This window comes from Dromiciops gliroides, chromosome 4 (assembly GCF_019393635.1).
Source record: "Dromiciops gliroides isolate mDroGli1 chromosome 4, mDroGli1.pri, whole genome shotgun sequence".
Classification (NCBI taxonomy): Eukaryota; Metazoa; Chordata; class Mammalia; order Microbiotheria; family Microbiotheriidae; genus Dromiciops; species Dromiciops gliroides.
In genome coordinates, this window is record NC_057864.1 from 275,965,691 (window position 1) to 275,993,615 (window position 27,925).

At 35.7% G+C, this 27,925-nt stretch overlaps 1 protein-coding gene across 1 annotated transcript in view; it reads right to left on the reverse strand.

Annotated features, from left to right (window-relative positions):
• The window catches only part of COL21A1 (collagen type XXI alpha 1 chain), a 236,272-nt gene that overhangs the window by 51,796 nt on the left and 156,551 nt on the right, over positions 1–27,925 (reverse strand). The window contains exons 15-17 of the mRNA XM_044000075.1: positions 27,733–27,786; positions 27,598–27,651; positions 18,426–18,479 (exon numbers count right to left, since the gene is read on the reverse strand). Coding sequence (XP_043856010.1) covers positions 18,426–18,479; positions 27,598–27,651; positions 27,733–27,786 — 162 coding nt within the window. The remainder of the gene's footprint in view (positions 1–18,425; positions 18,480–27,597; positions 27,652–27,732; positions 27,787–27,925) is intronic.

Genomic DNA, 27,925 nt, shown 5'->3' on the forward strand with positions numbered 1-27,925 from the left:
AGGGGAACTAAGGTATGAAAACTCTCTCCAGTTATACAGACCAATGAATTTGGGGGGTGGGGGTGGGAATGAGGGTTAAGTGACTTGCCCAGAGTCACACAGCTAGTCAGTGTCAAGTGTCTGAGGTAGGATTTGAACTCAGGTCCTCCTGAATCCAGAGCCGGCCCTTTATCCACTGCACCACCTAGTTGCCCTGACCAATTCATTTTTAAAAGTTACATCTTAAAGAGTTGCCTAGGGGGCAGCTAGGTGGCGCAGTGGATAAAGCACTGGCCTTGGATTCAGGAAGAACTGAGTTCAAATTGTTTCATGAAGGAAACACTGCATGTTCCTCGGAGGGGGGGGGGTATTTATATTCCCTTGTGTGAGCACCTTGCTTGCTCTTCTAACAAAAATAAAAATAGAAAATCCACAAAAACAAAGCATTAACATAATTTTATCCCCCATTTGTCTGGTTAAACAGACTAAAATCAGAAACAGGGTACTTAGGGAGTTGAAAAAACCCATTTCAAAATTTAAATGGAAAAAAAAGCCAATACTTAGCAGTACTTTCTAATTTAAAGAGACAGGGTAGGGGAAATTTCTTACCCAACCAGAAGATCAGAAGATGGGGGTTCAGCTTTCCTTTCATGGTTGCCATCTGTAAGGTGCTAAAATTCTAGCTAGTCTGTCTAAAATATCTAATGAGTGGTCACCAGTAAATTATAAGCTTTAGCAAGAGTTTAGACTTTTAAGCATTTGTTAAGGAGAATAAGAATTTGGTGGAGAGAAAGAGGCCTAGATTCAGCTGTCTATCTCAGTGAGCCAATATCTCTAGCTCCTCTCCCCCCTGAGGTCCTGTTCTGAATCAAGAAATAAACATATTCTTTTTTTGTTGTTTTGCAAGTGAAGGACATAAAATTGTACTCCCAGATAAACACTTATACATGAGAATGAAGCCAAATAAACCTCTAATATGGGAAATTAACAATAGCTAATATGAGTTCTTTATATGGTCCTGAAAGGCTGGGGAAAACGTATGTAACTCTGACAAATGGAACCATATAAGGTCAGCTAAATAAGATATGAATCAGTCATTCTAGTTTTCTAAGGCCATAGTATACAATATGAGCAGTAATGATGATACCCAGTTTTCATTTTCACCTCTGGTTATTTCAATGTGTAACGATCATTGTTTCAGAGTATGAACAGATAAACAGAGAGGAAGAGGAGAATATTTAAGCCAGTATCTAGTACTAACAAACAATAAGCTCAGCCATTTCCTGTATTTTTTTTGCAACTTTCAATCAACTGTGTGACTGTAAAGATATAGTCTATGGTACAATGTTATTTACAAAAGCTTGCCTTTCTCCATTCCTATACATTCATCAAAACATATACTAATTTGGAGACCTCTAGAGGTATGTAAAGTAGCCGCAAGGATCAATACTTACTAATATCAGGAAGTATATTCTTGTAGAGAAGATGGAGCCATATTGATTGTACAATAACAATTTGATGGATGCAGAACTTGTTGGATTGCCAGACTGCAAAGAGTGATTGTTAATGGTTCAGTGTTAACTGAGTCAGGACTTTATTCTTTCTTCCAATGATATGTGTTTGGTTCTGTATTGTTTACCATTTTATCAATAACTTGGATAAAGTTATAGATGGTATATACAACAAATTTGCTGGTGATACAAAGCTGGGGTCAGGGAGTGGGAGAATACTAATACCATGAACAACAGAGTCAGGATCCAAAAAGATCTTGACAGGCTAGATGACCAGGATGAATCTAAAAAGGTGAAATTCAATAGCGGTAGTGTCAGTTTTGTACTTTAATACAAAAATCAAGTTCACAAGTATAATAAGCAAGAAGCATAGATTTCAATTTTTCTTAAAAAAATATCTTGATGGGGGCAGCTAGGTGGCGCAGTGGATAAAGCACCAGCCCTGGATTCAGGAGTTCCTGAGTTCAAATCTGGTCTCAGATACTTGACACTTACTAGCTGTGTGACCCTGGGCAAGTCACTTAACCCCCATTGCCCCACAAAAAAAAAAAAATATCTTGATGAAGAACTGTGAATGACTTAGCTATTCTCAGCAATAAAATGATCCGAGAAAATCCCAAAGGACTCATAATGAAAAATGCTTTCTGCCTCCAAAGAATTGATGTGGTCTGAATATAAACTGAAGCTTTTTCTCTTTCTTTATCTCTTTCTCTCTCTCTCTCTCTTTCTCTCTCTCTTTCTTTCTTTCCTTTCCTTTCCTTCCTTCCTTTCCTTCAAGTTTTATTGTACAAAATACTAATATCAAAATGTTTTACATGATTGCACTTGTACAAACTGTAATAAACTGATTACCATCTCAGGAAGGGAGGGCAAGAGAGAATTTGAAATTCGAATTTAACAAATAAACAATGATAAAAAGTGCTATTATATGTAGTTAGGTAAAAAATAAAGTATATTTTAAATGTATCTTGGAATTTTAGGGGATCACAAGCATTACCACATCACAGTAATACAGTAGCCCCAAAAGTGAATGGTTTGCTGGGTTGCATTAAGAAGACTGTAGCTTTCAGGAATATAGTGCTCAATTTTTGGTATCATAGCTTAAGAAGAGTATTGGATAAACTGGAAAGTTTCCAGAGAAAAGAAACCAGGAAAGAGAATGGCATTGAATACTTACTATATCAGGATTAGTTAAAGGAATTGGGCCTTTTCAGTCTGGAGAAAAGACTGGGTTGGGTCATAATAGCTGACTCCAAGCACTTGGAAAGACTGGCATGTGGAAGAGTGATTAGACTTGTTCTTTTTGGCCCCAAAGTGCTAAGCCAGGAGCAATAGGTAGAAATTACAAATGACTGAACGAGTTTAACGGGATAGCCTCGGTGGTTCTTTCCAACTCTCAGATTCTGCGATTCTGTGCTATTTTCCTGACCCTTGTTCATAGAAATATCCATTATTTTTCCCCTAAGCATTTGATAAAATTCCCTTTTCCAAATATCTTGAAAAGAAATCCCTTGGTGTGATGTCCTCAAAATCAAGTAGTATAAAGCATAAACCTCCTTGGTATGCGTACTTTGTTGGCTCCAGCTGTTCCTCCCATCATTACATTATTGTCATTTCTATTTCCTCAAACATCACTCCAAGGACTGTGATGTTAGAACCCAAATGTGGTTGCTCCATGTCTGTGGTGGGTAAAATAATTTGTTACAGAAATTTTGACAAATCAGCTAAATAAGATATGAATCAATCATTCTAGTTTTCTAAGGCCATAGTACACAGTATGAGCAGTAATTATGATACCCAGTTTTGTCTGCCTGTTGTTCTCCTTCCAGTGTTAACATTAAATGTTCATGGGATAGACTGACTTAATTGAGTCTCTTGTCCAACTTTTTTATAAACTGCTTTCCTCCTCTCCACTGTTCCTCATTGTTTTATGAAGTGATACTATTCATGACCTTCTAGTATTCTTCTCTGTGAGATTCTTCCAATACCTTTTGTTTAACATCACAGCCATTTCCTAATATACACGCCAGTATTCCACACTGAACCTTCTTCCTTTGTAGGAAAGAAATAGTTAAGCAAACTTGAAGAAGGAAGCTACCACATCTGATATTCTGTACCATAGTCCCTCATCTCTCTACTAAGAGGTGTACTTTTCATCTTTTCTCTAAAACAAAGATTGTTTATTGCAATTGATTGGCATTCTACTGCCTTTAAGTGTATACATTTACATAATCGAAATCACTGTATATATTGTTCAGTTGGCTGTTTTAATGCCATTTCATATATCATCACATCTTTCATAGAATTGTTCAAATTTATCATTTCTTGAGGTATCATAATATTTCAATAAAACCATATATAATTTGTTCACTCAGTATCCACACAATGGACACTGACTTTGTTTCAAGTATTTTTTCAGTTACCAAAAAGATTATTGCTACATTTTTTCTCTGTGAGATTTTTAAACAAGTTTAAATTGGTGCTGCCTTTGGTTGTCACTTCTCTCTCCTTGGCAAGGAGATTCAGTGCTTCCCAACTGTGGAAATTTCCATCTTCTTATGGCTTCTTCACTGTGGTGATTGCTTCTCATCTTATTATTAACTTCAGTCAAGGCATACAAGAGGGATAAATATATTTGCTAAAGGCATTAGTTTCTATCATGATAAGTGTTTAGGATAAAATCTAAGTGCTGATTGTAGTGATTGATTCTCATCTTATTATTAATTTCATCTAACAATAAAACAGGAATACACATACATATACACACATATACACATATATGTAGCTATGGATAACATTTATGATACTCTGCAGTGTTCCTGGGATTACTACTACTAATGACATCTGTGACCAGGACCACCCCTTCCATTTAGATTCTCTGATAAACCTCTTCCATGATGATGGGAAACACTTCTGGCAAACCTACATACATGTGTGTGACTGTTCATGCATAGATTTTTATCTAGATGTGCATTTTTATATATATATACACATACATACATATATGTACATGTACATGTGTATACATGTGTATATATGTATCTTGCACAGACATTATATTCAATGTTCTAGAATGAGAACTCAATAAAATAAAGAGATTCAACTGGATCATACTTGGAAAACTTCAGTTTTTCATCATCCCACATATCTCCCTAAAACAAAAACTAATATTTTAATGCAAATATTCTTCCAGAGACATTATATGGCTAACAATCATTGAACACTATGATTTCCTCAAATTAAAAATTGAGTGACAATGGGCAGAAAGATAGAGTATATAAATAGGCTGTAGTACATTATCAACAACAATCATTCACAAGAAGTTGTATACAATATAACATATGAGAGATATATAGCTACAAATGGGTACTCTACGTACCACATGGTACATATAAATGTACCATGGTACAAGCAATGTAAAGGAACTTTGAGAAAGTTTCACAGCATATTGCTTGGACACCCTTTGTAAGATTGAGAGGTATCCATGCATAAGATTTGCATGGGATAAGGTATAGACAAGTTGTCAAATACTTGAGACTATAGCCACATTAATGAAATCATAAAACCACTTAAGAATCCAAGTAAGTATAAAAGTTGTACCATTAACAAATACTAGAAAAGAATTAATCATAGTCATGATTATATGATTACCATTTTATTAACCAACATTCGTGAAGATTATGGAAGAAAATTTTGAATAAAAGGCAAAATATAAATTTAATCTATAAATTCCATTTACAGATAAAATGGAATAAATATTTCATCACAAATAATTTGACAGGTAATAAAGAAATATGTGTTGCTTACAAATCTAGTTACTTGAGTATAAACTAAACTAATGTAGGAAAGGGAACATTTGGCCTCACTGCTTCTCTTATCCTAAACTACAGCAAATTATTTATATAGAAATTGAAGGGAAATAGCATAGCATAGTTGAAAGAGAGCTGATCTTGGAGTGAAGAAGACCATGGTTCAAGTCTTGCTTCCGACACATATTGGTGGTACGACTAGGAAAGCTGCTCATCAGCTCAGTATTCCCAAAGAATTCTCCAAGATCTGCAATGCTGATCTGCATTGACAAGGAGCATTTCCTCACTGAAAATTATGTATACCAATGAAATTTCAGATGTGGTCCAAAAAAAAAAAAGTTGGGGAAAACACATCAAAATGTTATGTCATATAAAGTTATTTACATATCAGTACTTACTTCAAGAATCTGTAATTTTGTCAGTGCATGTAATCCCACCACTAAGCAGTGATCATAGCTTTTCTATAAAATGATTTTTGAGAACTGATCTGACCAAAAATGTCATCATCTCCTTGAAATGAGTGACTTTGATGATCCTCTCTGAACTTTTGTAGACTGGTTCTTGGACAACAGACATAGAGTCCTTTATCAACATACTACTCAAGAACTTTCCATGTTGGCAAGACCTGTCAGCATGTGTGTTCCATCAGCATAGGCCTTGAGAACTCAGGGTCATCTCTGTGACCCTGATGATAAGAAATTGAAGTAGGATTCTTTCTTTATTTCAAATCATGCTGAATAAGACACCTTTCTCTGCTGGCAGTAGATGCATTTCAATAGCAAATGAAGGAGCATTTTTATCTTCCATTTTGAAGTCCAGTAATTGTCTTGAAGAAACATTACATAAAATTCTTAATGGTGGTGCTATTTTAAGGTGGAGTGGTATCATCCCTTGCACCTAAAATAGGATTAAGGAAAAGTGTTATTTATTTGCAAAAAAAGGGACATAATTTCTGATTTTTTTTCATATTTTGGTTACCTCACTTACAAACAAGTTTTTGTTTTAAATCAGTGATAAGGTAGCCAAGTAAAGACACCAAATTAGTAGTAAGTGGATATGGGTGGTCAAAAATTATGGAGCTGCCACACACAACCAATATCCACCTTCCCAGGTCTTCCTTCTGTATAAAACAACATATGGCAAACTGACAGAACTATAGAAAGGACAATTAAATAAAAGCCCTGAATTCCCCCCCTAGAGCAAAGCATGACTAAAATTGGGAGACCTAAATACCCTCTCTATGAAGCTAACATTACACTATGAAGGCAGGCATAAACTTGTGGCTCAGTAAGAATTTTTAAAAGCTTGAGGAAATGAATGAAACAAACATCATAATGAGATCCAAGAACCAATGTCCTCAGCATGTTCTATTTATTCCTTGAGGGGATAGATGACAATGAATCAAGAGAAATGCAATACAAAAAATATTTGAAGCACAAAAAAATGAATGAAATATTTAGCTACAAAGTCCTCACTTACCTAAATAGATCCAGAGTCCTTTGGGTGTCTCTTCTCATCTGCAGAGATCTAGTCATTGCAACTGGTGCCAAGATGGTGAAATCCCAGAACTTTCTGATGTACTGTGTCAGCATATAAAATTTTCTTGAAAAAAGTTCATGGAGTGGCAAAGACAGCTAAGTTATGTAAGTATTGTTGTCATACTGAACCATGCTGGCACTAGCTTTAGCTAAGTATTCGAGTAAATTAATGCAGATGTGAATAAGATTCCCATCTTATTCACTTGACTGAAGAAAACTAAGTACAATAGATATAATGATAAATAAATAGAATCATTTTGGTAATTTGGAGGAGCAAAATTTAATATGAAGGGCTCTGTTAGCATAGTGTCTGTCACAAATCAAGTACTTAAGTGTTTGTTTAATAAATACTTTATTCATCTATCCATCTACATCCATCTATCTATCTACTTATCTATCTATCTATCTGTCTGTCTGTCTGTCTGCCTGCCTATTAAGTTCCTACTTCAGTGCTTGACTGTGGCCTGGAAAGAAATTGAGAATTCATAAAGGTTCTGCCAGTATGACAGTGAAGGGCTTTAAGTACAGGTTTGATAACCAACTGTGTGTCCACTGTTGGAATACAAATGTAATTGTGAATAAGCTCATAATCAGAAACCTGGTCACCAGGTGATTAACTTTGTGGTCATCACAACTCATGAAAATCAACAAACATTTATTAAACACCTGAAATGTTCCTGGCACTGCCCTACTCTCAAGGAGTTTCCATTCTAAAATTGTTTCTTAAAAGAGTGAGAGAGATACAACTTTCTTTTCATTGCTTTCTATGTTCCAGGCACTGTACACTATAAACACAAATACAAACAAAAAGAAAAACAACCCCATGCTCTCAAGAAGCTTACATTCTAATGAAGCAAATAAAAGGGAGCTAAAAAGCTAGGGGTGGAGTAGGGGAGTTACACCTGAGATAAGAGATCGTGGGCTGTGCTGTCAGAGGGCCTACCCATCCTAATGAACTCCGGGATCTTCTATTTTTTTTTTTTTGGTTGGGTAATGAAGGTTAAGTAACTTGCACGTGGTCACACAGCTAATAAGCGGCAAGTGTCTGAGGCCAAATTTGAACTCAGGTCCTCCTGAATCCAGGTCCAAGGATCTTCTAACTATTGAAGAATAAGACATTTAAATTATTATATAAAGAAGAATTTCCTGAAGAGGTAAAAAGGGGAATAGGGGAATCTTACAAGTAATTCTTTGAAAGTATCTGTGTGGAGGACTTACTAGAAGGAAATCCTGATTTCTGAATATTAGGGTCCAATGATGTCCATTTTTTAAACTTCATTTCTTATTATTTGTTGAGATACATAAACCCTGTATTTACAAATGTCATCTGGCTATACAAATGCCCTCCTTTACCAATTAGGTCAAATTAAGAGCTAAGTACAATCACAAAACAAGGAACAAATCTAAAAATCACTTCAGCTTTGAACTTTTTCATTAATTGCAATAATTCTAAGGCTATTTATTAGACAGCTAAAGCTACATGGATGGCAGTCAAATGAAAAATGATTTTATTATTTTAAAGTAAGTTGGTTTAATCAATGAATAATTTCCTGGCCTTCTGACCAATTTCTGCCTCAAAAACTCCAAACCAAGCATAATTGCATTTGGAATGAAGATAACCATATTTAAATATAATGTAGCTATTGTTCTTAATATGAGCTGCAGAAATTTTCACCTTTGTAGCTATGCCAGAATAATCAGACTGCCATCAACTGGATTTAATTAGTTTAAACGTGTTTTTTTTTTTATTCAGAGCTTCTGCCCTTCCAGCATAAGCACCATAAATTTTTCAGCTGCCAAATCATAAAGCAAATATGGTTCCCATGTACATTTTCATGTGGCCAAATCATTCATCATAAATACTTAGAACCATCATTCACATGAAACAGGAATTTCTTCATTTAATTCATGACATGAATCAGATACAATTTAGTTATTTTTAGTCTTCAACGTTTTTCAGAAATAATGTAAAAAAAACACCCCAAGTTGTTTAGAAATTGTATACAAAGATATAGATTTGCACCTCAGGAATATAGAAGACTTTGTATTCTTAACTATTCCTTTGACTTTCTAGAATTATAGGATCACAGATAGAGAGTCAGAAAGGACCTCAGAAGCCAACTAGTCCAAACTCCTCATTATATATCTGAGGAAACTGAGGCCTAGGCAGCTTAAGGTACTTGTAGAAGGTCACAAGAATAGGAAGATTGATGTATATACATTAGAGGAGAACTAAGTCACCATTCATGGAATCTGAATAGGTTTTCACAGGCTAGCCTGGCTACTTAACCATCATTTATAATTTCTTTGGAGTAATGTCTTCTAACTTTCAAACAACTCATGAACATACTTATAAAAAATAACCCACTGGTAAGTTAAGGAATACATATGTATATACCTATATGGATATACAAATACATATATATCTTCCAAAATGTATCAATGTGTAGATACACATATGTAATATATGTTATGGATGTGATATAATATATGTGTATGTGCGTATATACATATACATATGTACTTCATATGGAGAGAGAGAGAGAGAGAGAGAGAGAGAGAGACTAATACTGATTTTCCATTACTTGAAAGGAAATGGGAGACAGTGAGACCAAGAATAGGGATAAAGGTGCTGGTACTGGCTATAAGAGTCCAGCCAAAGTGGACTGGTATCCACCAATCCCTAAACACTCCTTGAGCTTTCCTGTGTTGTGATTTTTGCTCATAACTTCTAGAACCCTACCCCTCATTTCCATCTAGTGAAATTGTCCGCCTCCTTTCAGGCCTAGTTCAAATGCGAGCTTTTAGTTGCAGGCTTTCTTCATCAACAGTACAAGAGTTCTCCTCTGACTTCCTATTACAAGGTTGTACTTTTTTTTTTGTGACACCTATCAATCCTAACTTTTGTGGCCATTAATCGTGGACATGTTGGCAGAAACACATTTTATATATCTCTTTTTCTCCAACAGCCTAAAAAACAGAGCTCCATACAAAGTAAGTAAAATTAATGTTTGACTGAATTTATAGCATGTAATCTAAAGAATCAAAAAATGTCAAATTAATAAGAAATGTCAGAAGTTATCTAATCCAACTCCTGCTTGAGCACACTGCAACTAAATTGCAGGCTTTTAATTGATAGTGAACCAACAGATATCAAAGCACACTTATTTTCCTACTCTAGCTTTTTATCCCTAACTTTAACATCTGTACATCCAGTATTTTAATAAAGCAAAGCTGCTGAAAATGGGGCATGAATGAATTTGTGTGTTCTAAATGACAGAACATGAGATAAAGTAACCCTGAAAAGCATGAATAATTTTGTGTTTTCATGGTTTCAAAATCTCCATGAAACTTCTAAAGAGAATAAGTCCTGTCCCAGTTAGACTTTGCTGGGACCTGACAAGGAATAGGATAGTCAGGCAGAAATCTTGACTACCTTTCAATAACTGAGAACTAGCTGATTAATAAAATGATTAACCTTGATTCTAGAGGACCAATGAAGAAGAATGCTACCTACCTCCTGACAGAGAGATGATGAACAAAATATATAGAATGAGACACACAATTTTGAATATGGCTAATGTGGTAATTGGTTTTGTTTGATTATGTATATTTGTTATAATGGTTCTTATTATGTTATATTTTTTTTCTTTGGGTATGGAGGTAAAAGGAGAAAATACAAATTTTTGATAACTAGAAAAAAATAAAACGATCAAAACAAAAGAAAAATATTGAAAAGTCTTATTAGTCGAGGATGTCATGAATCCAGAGAGCCAGAAGTAATTCAATGTAATGACAACTGAATGAGTGATTAACCATTAGTATGAGCTTGAAATAGCAAACAAGACTACAAAAAAGTTTATGCTAAATCACAATCATCTGGGTTACTATGGCTCTTTTGAGCTGGTCTAGGGGATGCTAGCCAATTTTCTTTTCTCCATTGCAAATAATGCAAGTTTTCAATAAGGCCTCCTCTTCACCTCTAACAAATCTGAATGGCCTAATTTTTATTAGGAATGAAAATTCACATATCTCTTCATCATTTCAGGCATCTTCCCTTCACCAAAGGCTACTTCTGGAGTCCTGGTGCTTAAGGATGATTTTTAAGATGAGACTTCATAGATTTCCCAATTGCTCCAAAAGAATAAATTTCTTTTTTTTAAAGCAAAATTTCACTTTACTATTTTCCAAATTTCAAGTTTTCCCATAGTAGAAGGGATTGTAAAACTTTATTTATTCATACTTTTAAGGAAAAATATTACATTAGACAATGAAAGTTGATACTTATCTAACCAAGTATCTCAAACACCCCATTTATGATGGAAAAAAATCAATGCTGAAGATTAAATCCATTACATATTCCATTTCATATTGTACTCAAGCTACAAGATTATATTACCATAAGCATAGGGTCGAAAGTGCCCCACATCATTTAGCCTTGATAACTAAGTGAGAAACTTCGATCAATTATTCATAGGTGTTAGTCTAAAAAACAGTCTGAAATGGAATAAGCATTTGGAAATACCCTAGGAATCACTATAAATCATCAAGTGAGTTGAGAAGAGATGAAATTTCAGAAATCACAGTCAGTGTTGCTTTCCTCCACACCTCTGAGGAAGAACCACCTGGAAGGAAATGAGAAGCTTTGGCTTAAGCCTTAGCCAGTTCTTTTCCCTCCCTCCTCCCTTTGATCAGAAGATGACTTTATAAGCTTCAAAAGGTCTGGAGGATTTTGGAACATCCATCTTCCTACTGGTGTCCTGTCCAAATACAGATTGAGTTTAATTTCTCCACAAAAAATCCAGCAAAGAAATTATATCAAGGCTAAAAGGAACTTCTTGGGCCCCCCAGAAGTAGGAGAAAAGTAACTTTCAGTAACCAAGAACAGTGAGTTACCACTTGGCTCAATTTCCCCCGGGAATTTATATATACATGTTGAAGAGAGTGCCGCTGATTTTTTTGGGTGGCAGGGGTGGTGGGGGAGAGAGGATACTTTTTGCCAACTGTTCTTACTGTACTAATTTAATAAGTACCTCTTTCTAAAATTAGCCTGACTTACTAAATCTTTAAATATGAACCCATCTTTTTAAATAGTTGAGATTAAATTATTCTCAACTTATTTCAGACCTCTTCTCTTTCCTCTTTATACTTTCTCCCTCAGGAATCTCATACATCTTTATCATTTCATGTAGATGACTTGGAAAGCTATACATCTCCAATCCTTGTCCAGACCTCCAATCCACCATGCTAAGGTAGGCAACAGTTAAAGTGGTTAAGGTCCAGAATGAAAGATGATTGAACACAGAAGTTGGTCCAGGCTCCCAGACATTTGGGATGGTCTCAGACACAGGGACACAGACAGACACAGAGAGAAACTGAGAAAATGTGTGCATTTATATCATACTTATGCTATGTCAGTGACTAAGTGTTGGAAATAGAAATACATGAAAACCAAATAGTTCCTACTTTCACGAAGCTTATAATCTAATAGAGGAGGACAAAATTTTATGAAGGGGAAATGGAAAGGGAGAAGGTAAGAAATGCTGCTGGTAAAAAAAAAAAGTCTAGCATTTTGGAGAGTGAGTTGACCCGGAAGAGAAGCAAGTATGCCTCCATCTCCTTATGAAATGACAATCCTGGTCAGGGATTCCAGTATGGGGAAGCTTAATCAGGAGAGCAGATTTAAGGCATAGGAATCTCCAGGTGGGCAAGGCTGCTGGTGAGTAAGTAGAATAATCCAGAGAGTGAATTATTTTAAGCATTTTATCTCAAGAATACAAGGTGGAGACAGAGCAGAAACCAGAAATTAAGGTCCTTTATCATTGGGGCTGTCTTTGGGTTTTGTTATGGGCCTGGGGTATCTCAGAAGATTTTTGAGGGAAATCAGGGAACCTTCTCCTTGAGAAGCTAAACCAAAGGACAGAGACACCTAAAGAAATAAGTGGCACCAGATTAGGACTGAGTGAACTCCAGGACCACCACCCTTCACTCCAGTCTCCCCCACCCCTCAAGAAGATAAGAGTGGCTACTGCCTGGGTGGTGTCAGGGGGACTGAGATGGCTCAAGAGATCAGACCTGTCTTTTACCTAACTTCCCCCAAGCCCACCACCAGTGGGGGATGTCCCACACTCGGGTGATCACCCCCAATAAGGGAACTTTCCACAGTCAGATGATCACCCCATCAGTCCCTCCATTATCAGTCCTTTATAAAAGTATTTGCCTTTCTCCTGTTTTAGGGGATTGGTATCTCAGAGAACCATGTCTCTGTGCCATGCAATCTCCCCATCAGAAAAGTTCAATGACTTTTCTCTTTGTTTCCTTTCTCTATCACCTAAATAAAAGATTATTTTATTATAATTGGATTTGTGTACAATAGGGTGTAATTATTTAAAGAGGAATTCCTAAGGATCCCAACACCCTCCCCATTTGTCCCATAACAGGTGCCATCCGGCACTAAAAGGAGGGAGATAGACCACAGAAAGACAACAACATTGCAGAATCAGCAGAAACCAGATCAAGACAGACAAAAGATGAATGAAGTCATTGTTATTCTAGCACAGTAATGCTGTTACTGGAATGATAGAGGAATCTGCACCCCCTCCCCAACACACTTAGACTATTACAATACTCTACAGTTGGCTCTGCCTATATCAAGTCTCTCCTCACTTTAATTCATGCTCCATTTAGCCATTAATTAATTTTCCTAAAGGACATGTCTGACCACATCACCCTTCCCTACTCAATAAACTCCAGTGGCTCCCTATAACCTCCAAGATCAAATATAAAATGCTCTCATTGACTTTCAAAACTTTATACAGTCCTAATCCCCACCCTTCATCTTTTCAGTCTATTCAGACATAACTTCCTAGCATGTGCTTGTCAATCTAGGGACACTGACCTCCTTGCTGTTTCTCAAAGATACATATTCCATAGTTCTGGGCATGGCTATCTCCAATGCCTGAAATGTCCTTCATTATCATCTCCACCTACTGCCTTTCCTGGCTCCCTTTTAGACCCAATTAAAATTCAATCTTCTATAGGAAGCCTTTCCTGGACCCTTTTAACTCTAATGACTTCTTTCTTTTAATTATTTCTTTTTTTAATACCTTATTTGTACATATCTGTTTGTTTGTCATCTCTCTGAATAGACAGCTAATTGAGGGCAAGAACTCTGTTATCTCTTTTTTGTATCTCCAGCATTTAGCATAGTCCCTAGCACAGAGCAGGCACTTAATATTTATTGACCTACTGCTTTGGACAAAGAAAATGCAGGATTGTGCTGCTGTTTGTCATTGACACTACAATGAAATGACAAAGTACCAGATCCAATTTTTTCCCCTTGGCTACCACTCTTCTGTTTATTTCATCTTCCCTTATTAGAATCTAAGCTACTTGAGGCAAGGAATACTTCATTGCAAATATAGTACCCCCTGTGCTTGTTATATACAAGTTTTGTTTACCATGTGCTTAGTACAAAAAACATTTAATGAATGATTTTTCATTCATTCATTCATTCATTCATTCATTCATTCATTCATTCATTCACCCATCTGAGACAGGCTGATGTCTGAAAAGGGTTTAGGGAGGATCAGTGGCTATCAACACTATGAATGGAGCAAAATAGGATGTGGCTAAGTGAATATAAATTCTTTATCAAGAGAGGAACCTTGTAGAAAGTCAGGAGTATAGCATATCTTTAAGGAATTGTATAATAAAAAGAAAAGAGAGACCGACCACAAGGGAAGAGTGAAGGACAAGCAGGTTGTCCCACTGTTATCATGGACCTCAGAAGAAACTGAGGAAGGCTCCAGCATCTTCTATGGACCACCCCCTTCAGAGAATTTTTGGTAGAATATGGACAAGTCTAATAGGATAGGCAGGTATGTATGGAGGTTGCAATCTGCATTGTTAGAAGGAATTTATGACTCAATGACCTCACTGATCCATTTGAGTATTTGGAAAGGAAGTTGGATTCAAGGAATGCATGCCTAGCAAACTCAATCCCTATAATTTTAAACTAAAGTTATATAGGCTCAAATATAGTACTAAGATAAATCCATTACTCTTTGGCTCTTGGAGGCAATAATACAAGGGACAATCTGGGAGTAATATATTCTTCAACTGTGTTCTGAACATTGCTATTTAGATTTCTTGTTCTTATATCAAACTACACATGTTAAACTGAATGCAACATTTCATTGTCTAAAACAACAGCTCTTCATTCTAACTTTCTAATTGCTGGCACTAGGGCCATCACTCTCTCAGGCTATAAATCTTGGCAGCATCTTTGCTTCATCTTTCTCCCTCTTATACAACATCATTCTCCTAGTTTGGCCATTTCTTCCTTCAAAATAAATCTTAAATCTATCCCTTCCTTCCCATTTCCACTATCACCAGTCCATATTAAAGCCTCTTTGCCCAAAGGCTTGACTTGCAATATCTTTTTAATTAGTTTCTAAGCCTAAGCTCTTGCCCCTATGATTCATCTTTCCTATTGCCAATATATTAATTTCCCTAATGTAGCACTTTCATCAAGTCACACAAAGGAAAAAAAGAACCCATAATGGATATTAAAAACTTAAACTGGGGTTGCTAGGTGGCACAGTGGATAAAGCATTGGCCCTGAATTCAGGAGGACCTGAGTTCAAATCTGACCTCAGACACTTGCCACTTACTAGCTGTGTGACCCTGAGCAAGTCACTTAACCCTCATTGCCCTGCAAAAAGACAAAAACAAGAATAAAAATAAAAACAAAAACAAAACTATTGGCCCATCCTTGAGGTTCCTTATAATCTAATCCAACCAAAAATGTCCAGCCTTACCGTTTACTACTTCCCTAAATAAATATTCCACTCCAGTCCAAGTACCCTGTAGAAAAGTCTACTGGTACCCAAATATACCTTGTACAGTCTGCTTTGGTGACTTCTTTAAAGAAGACCAAGTGGATTAAGCTCTTTCCACCCCCTGAAATTCCTCACTCTACTGTGTGATCTTGATGAAGATCATTTTTTTTTACAAAGTAGATTGTAAAAGCCTTCAGGTTGTAACCAGCATCATTATTTCTTATTTCCCCCCAGTTATTCCTTGCATGATGATGATGAAGAGAGAAATGAGGAGATATTCAATATGGAAATCAAAGAATGTTTGAACTATTGATCGATAATTTTAAATAAATAAGATATCATTTGTCTAGCACTTCATGCACTGTGAATTTATAGGATTATAGAACTAAAAAGAACCTTAAAGATAATCTCATTCAACTCCATCATTTTGTAGGTAGATAAAATGAAGCACTGAGAGGTTAAAGTGGCTTGGTTAACATATGCCAAAATGAGGTCAAAATGGGAACATTATTTAGACATAAAGGGTGATACCATAGACAAATTAAGAGAGGAGAGAATAGTTTAGCTCTCAGATCTATGGAGAGGAGAAGAATTTATTACCAAACAAGAGATAGAGAATATTATGAAATGGAAAGTTAATCAATGAATGTAATGGAATACTATTGTGCTATAAGAAATAATGAGCAGGCAGATTTCAGAAAAACCTGGAAAGACTTAAGTGGATTGATGCTGAGTGAAGTGAGCAGAACTAGGAGAACATTGTACACAGTAAAATAGCAACATTTTGTGATGATCCACTGTGATAGACTTAGCTCTTTGCAATGATGCAAGACAGTTCAAAAGGACTCATAAAGGAAAATGCTCTCCATATGCAGAAAAAGGAACTGTGGAATCTGAATGCAGATTGAACCATAATATTTCTCCTTTTTTTTTTGAGGTTTTTCCCTTTTGTTCTGATTCTTTATCATTTTGATTACATTAAATTAAAAAATACAAACAGAAACAATGCAGCCAAGATTAGAAGGAAAGCAGAAAACTGGGAAATACATTTTATAACCAATGTTTCTGACAAAGGCCTCAATTCCAAAATATATAGAGAACTGGGTCAAATTTATAAAAATACAAGTCATTGCCCAATTGAGAAATGGTCAAAGGATATGAACAGGCAGTTTTTAAAAGAAGAAATCAAAGCTATCTTTTGCCATATTAAAAAAAAAATGCTCTGGGGCAGCTAGGTGGCACAGTAGATAGAGCACTGGCCCTGGAGTCAGGAGGACCTGAGTTCAAATCCGGCCTCAGATACTTAACACTTCCTAGCTGTGTGACCCTAGGCAAGTCACTTAACCCCAATTGCCTCACCAAAAAAAAAAAATAACAATAATTTAATTTAATTTTTAAAAATGCTCTAAATTACAATTTTTTTCCAGGGCAATGAGGGTTAAGTGATTTGCCCAGGGTCACAGAGCTAAGAAGTGTCAAGTGTCTGAGGCCGAATTTGAACTCAGGTCCCCCTGAATCCAGGGCTGGTGTTTTATCCACTGTGCCACCTAGATATCCTCTAAATCACTATTGATTAGAAAAATTCAAATTAAAACAACTCTGAGGTACCACCTCACACCTATCAGATTGGGTAATATGACGAAAAAGGAAAATAATAGATGTTGGAGAAGATGTGGAAAAATTTGAATATTGAACTTATCCAACCATTCTGGAGAGCAATTGCAAACTATGCCCAAAGGGCTATGGGGCTGTGCATACTCTTTGACCCAGTAATACCACTACAAAGTCTGTAATCCCAAAGAGATAATAATAAAGGAAAAAAGAACCCACAAGTACAATAATATTTATAGCAGCTCTTTTTGTGCAAAGAATTGGAAATTGAGGGGATGCCCATAAATTGGGGAATGGCTGAATAAGTTGTGGCATATGAATGTAATGGAATACATTCTAGAAGAAATAATGAGCAGGCAGATTTCAGAAAAACCTGGAAAGACTTAAGTGGATTGATGCTGAGTGAAGTGAGCAAAACCAGGAGAACACTGTATACAGTAAAACAGCAACATTTTGTGATGATCAACTGTGATAGACTTAGCTCTTCGCAATGATCCAGGAAAATTCCAAAGGACTCATGAAGGAAAATGCTCTCCACATCCAGAAAAAGGAACTGTGGAATCTGAATGCAGATTGAACCATAATATTTCTCCTTTTTTTGATGTTTTTCCCTTTTGTTCTGATTCTTCTTTCATAATATGACTAATACAGAAATATGTTTTAATGCAATTGTAAATATATAACCTATATCAGATTACTTTCTGTTTTGGGAAGGGGAAAGGGAAGAGAGATAGGGAGAAAAATTTGGAACTCAAAATGATTTAAAAACAAGTTTTGAGAACTATCTGTACATGTAACTGGAAAAAAAGATACTATTAAGATTGGAAAAAAATTTAAGATAATAAAAATCAAACAATTTTTTAAATGATCTGGTTGAATGTTCCTTTTACTCTACCACACTGATAACATTACCTAATTCTGAACACATTTTTGTTGTTAAATGAGATGAGCTGGTATTTATTATTTGTCTATTGAGTGGGAAAACAGTAGTTTAAAAATAACCTATTAAATAGTACACATTTCATTTTAACAGAGCAATATTATCTAAACCCAAAATTCCAGCTTATGCAATAAAATGATGATACAGCAAAAATGGACGATTGAATATCAATAGTTGAATTCAAAGGGACTCACAGGTTCTCCTCGCTGGCCTTCTGGTCCTGGAGCACCTTGTTGTCCTGTTTCTCCCTTTTAAATTATATGAAAAATGACAAATAGAAAAGTCACTTTAAGGTAATCTTTATGAGATGGAGCCAACAGTAACAAATGATACAATATTTCTAAGCCTACTAAGAGTTATGTTCATTGACTGGCTTACATCTATAAACATGTTTACAAGATAACAAAAATACAACATTTTCAATATGCATATTACTATTTAATATCCTATGGTAAAGTAGATAATAAAGTTAAGTAAAGAAAAATTGTAGGTATTTATATTTATATTCATTTCTGAATGTTAGTACAATGAGCTACTCTTTACTTTTGATAAAAAAATCAGAAATATTATATCTTATTTACATAATTCCCCTTCAGACACATTTCTTTCCTCTGTCCCTCATGCATAACAATCCATCTTTCCTGTTTCCTTGTATAGGTTGTTCCCTATCTTGCTCCTCCTCCTTGTACCTCTCTGACTCTTAGACCTCTCCAATTTCTGGAATGCTCAGCTCAGCATGAAGCCTTTCCTGATCCCCTTTAGTTATTTAGTGGCTTCACCTCAAAATATCTTGCCACTGGACTTTGATGACTAGAAGAGAGAGTAAAGCTGAGGACTTTGCAGGGCTCTGCCTCCCTTAAATCCAATTAAAGCACAAAGTCAATACACCATCCTCATGATGTCATTGATCATCTTCTGGAATGAAGGATCAACAACAACAACACTTCCTTTATGTATTGATTTTGAATATGTTTCAAATATACTTAACACAGATGTATGTTCTGTTTTTTCCTCCCTTGGAACAATGTAAACTCCTTGGGGGCCAGGACTATTGCAATTTTGTTCTTAGCATTCCCAGCACCTAGTAATAGTGCCCAATCCATAGTAGGTGATTAATAATCTGTTTGATTGAGAAACCAAGTAGATCAAGTCAAGTAAATTTAACAAATACAAAACAAGATACTGTGTTAAGGGTTGAGATACAAAATAAACCAAAACAAAACAACACAAACTAGCTAACAAACCTGAAAACCATTGCTGTCTTTTGGAAGCTTTCGTTCTACTGAGGGGACACGACAAGTACACATAAAAGTAAATTCAAAGGGTATACAAAATGTTTAACAAAATAAAATGGGGTAATTGTTGCTGCTATTGTCGTTCATCATTTGCAAAAAGGATCAATGACATCATAGGTGAGATCTTGGTTTTTGTGTGAATTCGATTTAAGTGAGGCGGAGCTGCACAAAGTTTTCTCTTCCATAGTCATCAAAGTCCAGTAGCAGACCAAAGGACAACTGGTAAAGGCTCAGGATACAGTAGATGACCTTAATGTCTTTAATACCTGACCAAGTTCTAAGGAATCCACAACACTTGCTTCACCTGCCTTCATGGCCATTGGAACAAATTGTTCTCATTTACCTATCCCTCCACAAAAAACTGATTGACTACATAGTATTACAAAGGAAACCAATTATTTTTAAATAGTTACTAAAATATTTTTTTTTAAAAAAACAAGTTCAGAGGGCAGCTAGGTGGTGCAGTGGATAAAGCACCAGCCCTGGATTCAGGAGAACCTGAGTTCAAATTTGGCCTCAAACACATGACACACTAGCTGTGTGACCCTGGGCAAGTCACTTAACCCTCACTGCCATGCACACACACACACACACACACACACACACACACACACACACATACAATTAAAAACAAGTTCAAAGTACATAGTTAATTTAGCATATGATTATTTTTTGAAACTACAGAGTGGGCCAAAAGTCACAGTCATATATATTATATATAGTTTTTCATTTACAATAGATAAATAGAAAGAGTTTTTAATTTATAATACCATGGCATCATATACAATATATAGGAGATATAGATATAGATATATGAAATTTTGAAAAAATAATTTTCAAAAAGGTATTTAAATATCAGAACCCTTTGTGACTTTTGGCCCACCCTGTATATAATAAATGTTATTATATACGGCAAATTTGATTTGCAAAACCAAGGGAATCTACATGATATTTTTTAGATTGTTCTTATCATTTTCATTTTTGACCAAATTACTACATTCAGGCTATTTTTAATCTTTCTTTGCACTCATATATACGCATGCCAAAAATGAATTCCTTAATTAGTCTAGAAGATTTTCATTTTGAATTGAGAACTGATTAGCCTTGCTAACAAATTGCTGTAGCAGTGAAAATTACCCTCAGGAAAAGGAGGGACTTTAAAAAATGTGACAAACAAACAAAAATCCACCTACACTAAAAAAATTCTTCAAACTATGAGTCAACAAAAGTCATGTTTATTTGTCTGTTTGCATTTTGGTTTGCAAAGAACAGAGATGTAACATGCCACCCTATCTGCAAACAATTATGCCATATTTGTTGCAGGCCAAATAAAACATTTTATTTGTTTTGTTTTTGTTTTTGCCTAGAGGGAGCAGAAAGTTAGAAAGAAAAATGAAATTATTTTATCTTGAAAATACCTTATAAACCAGAACTGTATTTTTTTAAAAGGGTTATGAAAGAACATTTATTCAAATTAAGCACCTTTCTTGGAACAAGCTTACTCATCAGACCTAAAACAGCAAAGCAAAGGAAAAAAACCCCAAATGGAACATGTTCAGAACTGTATTTCAACAGTTTTATTCTTACAGTTTCATGTTCTCATCCAAGGACCAAGGCAAGAACTTTAAGATAATAGTAAACCAGAGTGGGAAGGCCCTATATATATATATATATATAATTTTTAAAGCCATTTTAAGTCATTTTGTATCCAACGACAACCATATCACATTATTCAGGAATCAGTTTTTCCCCTCTTGTGAATACTTTATAGTTCACTAGTATGATAAAATGCCATGGAAACTGAACATTCCATCTGGTACAGCTTTATTTACAAACATAGTATGAAAGTTTGGATATTGAAGTAACTGAATAATGTATTCCAGTAAAATGATTGGGTTGGTGGGAGAAAAGGGACAAGTTCCAGCCATTCTCATGATTCTATAGGAATGAATATGAAACTACGAAAAATGGAAAATAACTGCAAATTTGGATAAATCAACAAGAGTATTTGTAAGGAATCACTTAATTTGAGAGCTAAGCTTTTAGAAATCTTAACCAAAGAGAAATTAAAGCAGCCTGTCAGGAACTAATGCCTTAGGAACAATTGCCTCAAACTGACTGCTACTACTACCTCCAGGCACAAGCTTTAACATTGCATTCTCTGGGGGGCAGCTAGATGGCGCAGTGGATAGAGCACTGGCCCTAGAGTCAGGAGTACCTGAGTTCAAATCTGGCCTCAGACACTTAACACTCACTAGCTATGTGACCCTGGGCAAGTCACTTAACCCCAATTGCCTCATAAAAAAAAAACAAAAAACAAAAAACAAACCCCATTGCATTCTCTGAAGGTAAACATATCTTTTGTAAGAATTAACACACACATACACACACACACACACACACACACACACACCCTTCTGAGTTTCTTTGCCCACACAATATGGTTGGTTGGTAATAGCTGCACTAGTCACCTCACAGCATTCTTCAATTCAACAGTCATTTAGTAAATGCTCACTACTGCAAAGTACTATGAACATAATATGTGCTGAACAAACAATTGCTGGAATCCAACAATAAAAAGACAAAAACTAGATGGTCTTGCCTTCAAGGAGCTTGTATAATACTAGTTGTCAGGAGGTCAAATGGAATAATGTCTCCAAAGATTATGTATGTATGTATGTGTTATGGGGTTAGGATTAACATTTAAACTGGCCAGCTAAACTAAAGGACATGGGTCTAGGGTAACTCTCCTTGAGAAGCTAAACTCAAGGACAAACACACCTTAAGAAGCAAGAGAGATAAGCCCATTAGTCATGCCTTCTGCCTGAGTGGCACCAGTGGGACAGAGATGGCTCCAGAGATCAGAGCAGCTACTCCTCACTGGACTTCTCCCAGCCCACCCCCAATAAGGGCTCAGGTGATCACGCTATCAACCATCTATAAAAACTATGGCCTTTCACCTGTTCAAGGAGATAGGTATTTCAGAGAATTCTCCCCTCGAGGCTCGAGGTCTCCTTTCTCTATCACCTAAATAAAAGATTATTTTATTCTAATTGTATTTGTGTGCGAGAGGGTATAATTCATTTGTTTATTTATTTTTCAGGGACAATGGGGTTTAAGTGACTTGCCCAGGGTCACACAGCTAGTAAGTGTCTGAGGCCAAATTTGAACTCAGGTCTTCCTGAATCCAGGGCCAGTGCTTTATCCACTGCACCACCTAGCTGCCCCTGAAGGTATTATTCTTTAAAGAGGAACACCTAAGGACTCCCACCAATAAACCTATTCCCCCTGTGACAGTATATATGTATGTATGTATACACACAGATATGAATATGAGAGGGTTAACCTAAATGATCTCTAGGACTCCTTCTAGATCAAGCTTCTATGATCTATAAACTGACATATAATTATTATTTACATCATATATAATGAATTATATATGCTTGTATATAATGATTATTATGATATATAATATGATTTTATATAGTGATTTATATATTGCATACATTATATACAATTATATTTATTATTATTATATGTCAGTTTACAGAATCATAGAAGCTAGATCTATAAGGAACCTTTGAGATCACTTATGCTAACCCTCTCTGGGACTCAGTTTCTTTTTTTTGTTTTGTTTTGTTTTGGTTTGGTTTGGTTTTTAGTGAGGCAATTGGGGTTAAGTGACTTGCCCAAGGTCACACAGCTAGTGAGTGTTAAGTGTCTGAGTCCGAATTTGAACTCAGGTACTCCTGATTCCAGGGCCGGTGCTCTCTCTACTGCGCCACCTAGCTGCCCCTGGGACTCAATTTCTTAATCTATAAAATCAAGATGTTAGATTTGATAGTCTCTAATATCCCTTCCAGATCTACATATATGATCCTACTTCTGGGTTGTTGGATTTTTTTTCTTTTTTAATTTTTACAATGGCATATTTTTACCTGCGGAGAATTTAAGGTTAGAGAGAATTTAGTGAGTTGCACATGGAGGTACTGCCCTCAAGTGTCCTCACCTGTAAAATGAAGTTGTCCTATATCTAAGGCCCCTTCTAGTTCTAAATAGGTGGTGCAGTGAGCCCTCTTTGTGGCTGTCAGGATATCTGTAATTTATCTGAGAGCAGAAAGCATAACTAAGCAATGGAATATGATATTCTAACTAGAACTGGAGCTTTTAAATGTGCATGGTTGATGTATAACATCCTGGCATATTTCCATCTGCCAATTTATTATTTTGCTATTTCTGTTACTTAATTTCCTTCCTTATGTTGAGATTATTTAGAACACTTCATGCTCAAAATTATCCCCAAATCAAATTTCGGCATCTAATGTTATAAAATGACTCATTCCACAATAGGTCAGGGAGAAAAAAGGAAATTTAACCAAAAACAGACATGTGAAAATCACATTATATATGCTTCCTTTCATCTTGTGGTCTTTGGGACTTCCCCACAATAAATAAAGGGATTGGGAATAATTCAGCTTGTGGTCATGACAACATTCAAAATCAGAGTGGTTTACTAACCATGAATTTATCATTGAATTTAGAAGACCCTTTCTCCCCTATTAAAAATATACACTACTTTGATTTTGATCTTACCACATGATTTTTTGATCAAGTTATAAACTTGTCTACAAACTATTAGAAGGCAGATACCAAAAATTCAAAGTTTAGGAAATCCTTTTCACCTACAATTGAGATAAATGAGTTAAGTTACAAAAATGTTGATATTATAAGCAACCTTTGCTTTAACTATCCAGAATTGATTCTGTACCCTATTATTTTCTACTTTGCTGAGAGTTCACTCTAGGGCAGAGTGAAATTCTATTTCTCCATGTCTTAGAACTATCTAGATTTGCAGGCCTTTATATCTGGCAAAAGAAGTTGTATACACATGTGTTGAATTTTTTTTTAAGAAATGCTTTATTAGAAACCTAACATTGGACATAAATATAAACGATGTGTAGTTTTATTAGACTTGAGGTTTATTAAAAGATAATCCTTGACTTTAAAAAAAAAGTAGGGCAACAGCTGTGTGTTTTTTCTTTCCTATTCTTGGAAAATGATTGTTTGGATTTCAAATGTCTTCTCTATACTGATTTGTCAATAATTTTGTACTATGAATTTTCTTTGCTTACTATATTACTAATAAGAATACACAGAAGGAAGTGATTCTGATTGTCCTCAGGACTAATAAAGTGCCCCATATCAAAAAAGGTGTGTTAATTGTGAAAAAATCCAACTCTTTATATAAATATTATATTTTGGCTTCACTCTTGTTACTGCTTCATTAATTATCAAATGAACAGGGTAGGGAATTAATTTTCATCTGTCTATGCTATGGCAAACCATCTCTTTTTAAAACTAAATACATAATGGAAAAATAAGGCTACTAACAAGCATCCATTCACTCTGTTGCAGATTTCAAGTATATAGAGCATTCTTGAGGAGAATACATGATTTAATTCTATGTATCCCATCCCAACGTTTCTCACACTACACATTCCCATCCTTGGATGGGTCCCTTAATTCATACTTAGAAAAAGATTTAGAAGATGTCACTGGGGAACAATATCCTTAATCCAACAAAATAAAAAATGCTAATTTATTTAGGTTATATCACTATAATAAAAATATATAGATTCATCTGTGGAATATCTATGTCAGGGGTGCTTCAGCTTTTTGTCTGTGCTATGGGCCCATTTGGCAGTCTAGTGAAACTTCTGGGTCCGGAAAAAAATAAGCAAATAAATTATGCGTGTGTGTATTTGTGTGTGTGTGTGTGTGTGTGTGTGTGTGTGTGTGTGTGAGAGAGAGAGAGAGAGACAGAGAGAGAGAGAGAGAGAGAGAGAGAGAGAGAGAAAATAATGATTAATAATTGATTTCTTTTTTCCTTGAGAAACTTCATCAAATCTCATTGGGACAAACCCAAGGGAACAAAATGAATGGAGATAGATTCTTTTGTCTAGATTGCTGAAGGATTGCTGGGATTAAATCACACATAGATAATGGACTTTGCCTTGATCAAGGCAAGTAAGGGTTTGGGGCATTTCTTTACCTGGTATCATCTTTAGAGTTCATTTTAATATAAACTACCTTCAAGTCATATCAACCAATAGATTTAAATAATGCTAACCAATTAGACTTGTTTGGTGTATAATGATTCAATTAGATTTGATCAATGTAAAATGACCAACTTCTATCAAAAGAAGATTGAAGATTAAAAAAAAATCCCTTGGAAGATGGGGGGTGGGGCTTCTGGGTCATTTTCTGGGTCTCTCTTAGTTCTTTGAGACCACATGGTCTCTGTCTCACTCTCACTGGCTCCCTTGGCTTTCTGGTACCACATGGCCTCTCTCTTGATATCTTGGGTATCCTTGGAGACCACATGGTTCTCTTGGGAGCTTTTTTCCTGCTCCTGCTAATTGGCATGCTGAAACTCTCTCCTTCTCTCTATGATCACACAGCCTGGGACCATGAGAAATTAGGGAGACACATGGCCAATCTTTTACTGTTATAATATTGATAAATTAATATAAGCTTATCCAAAACTGGTGTCTATAGTAATTTTTTCAATGTCACGTGTGTGTGTGTGCATGTATATGTGCATGTGTATAAAAGCCAGAGGTAACTGAAAGTTACGTCAGTCAGAACTTAGTGAAAATAAAGATGTGATTATTCTCCCCATTCAAGTTCACTACCCCAACACCACCTCCACTCCCACAAATCTATACACAGATCCAAGTTAAGAAATCTTGGTGCATATAGATAAAATGAGATTTTATGTGTGTGTGTGTGTTTATGTATATACACACACATACACATACACACTTTTTTTCTGGGTCTTTTTCTGTGCTTTGCATAGTAGATACTTAACATAGTCATCATGATTAAATATCCACACATACATATATACTGTTACATATATGTATATAATATGTTTACTCATGATAATTATATTTTAAGTACCTAGTATGTGTAAAGCATTGAACTAGGTCCTGAAGAAAGAAAGATCAAAATGGAAAACAGCCATTCTCTTCATAGAGCCTGCATTCTACGGGCATACATTGACCACAGTCTGGGGTGGGGGAAGGGAGGTTTGCTGAGGAGAGTGAACATAAATGAGTAAATACATTTGAGGGGAGAGCGAAACCTGGGGGCGGTAGGAGGGTGGGGAAGTAGCAAATGTTGAGCATAAGAGCTGGTACTCAACCTGATTCATGAAGGAAGTGAAGGACTCAAGGGTAGAAGGGAGGAAGAAATATACCACAAGAAGAGGCACCCTGTGCAGATGCATGTATATAAGAGAGGGAACATAAAGTTTGGGAAAGAGAAAGTAGGACAGTTTAGCTAAACTGTTGGGAAGGTAAAAGGAAATAATGATGATAATAGAATAGCTAATAATAGTTAATAGCTAACATTTTGGGGGGGCAGGGAAATGAGGGTTAAGTGACTTGCCCAGGGTCACATACCTGGTAAGTGTCAAGGGTCTGAGGTCAGATTTGAGCTCAGGTCCTCCTGAATCCAGGCAGGTGCTTCATCCACTGCACCACCTAGCTGCCCCCAATAGCTAACATTTTATAGCATTTTCTATTGTTCCAGGCATTGTGCTAAGCACTTGCAATTGTTATCTCACTTGATCCTCACAAATAAACCTGGGAAGTAGGTGCTATTATTTTCTTCATTTTACAGATAAAGAAATTGAGGCAAATAGAGTTTAAGTGACTTGCCCAAGGTCACATAGGTAGTTAAATGGCTGAGGCAAGACTTGAATTTAGGTCTTTCTAACTCCAAACCCAAACACTCAATCTACTGTGCCAACTAGCTGCTCTCATAATGTAAAATAAGTCTAGAAAGGTAGGTTTAAACCAATTTGTGAAAGGATTTAAATTACTGAGGATTTTGTATTTATTTTAAAGGCCACTTGATACAGAACATGACATGTGCAATTCTGATTTATTTTTCTCTTTGTGTTGCTCAACTCTTAGACTGACTTCCTTAGAATCAGGCTTATGTTCCAATTTACAGGTTATTTCTTAGTCCATATGAACAAGAATCATTAAATTTTTGTCAATACCTTGAATCCTGGACTGCCCATTAAGCCATCCTTTCCATCTCTCCCAGGGTCCCCCTATAAAAAAGGGAAATATATTATGTGCATGTATATATTGATTAAAAGTTTGTAAATTAAGAAAATCTGTGCCAAACTCACAGGACGTCCAGGAAGGCCAGGAAAACCAGTATTCCCCTTTTCACCTTTTGCACCCTAATTGTGAAAAGGATATATTAAAATTTAATTGTGGTTATATTTTTGGAAAATTCAAAATTTAATTACAGCAAGTTAGCTAATAATTCATTGGAGATTTTATGGAAATTCTGCTTTTTTGCCTTCTAGAATAACTGTA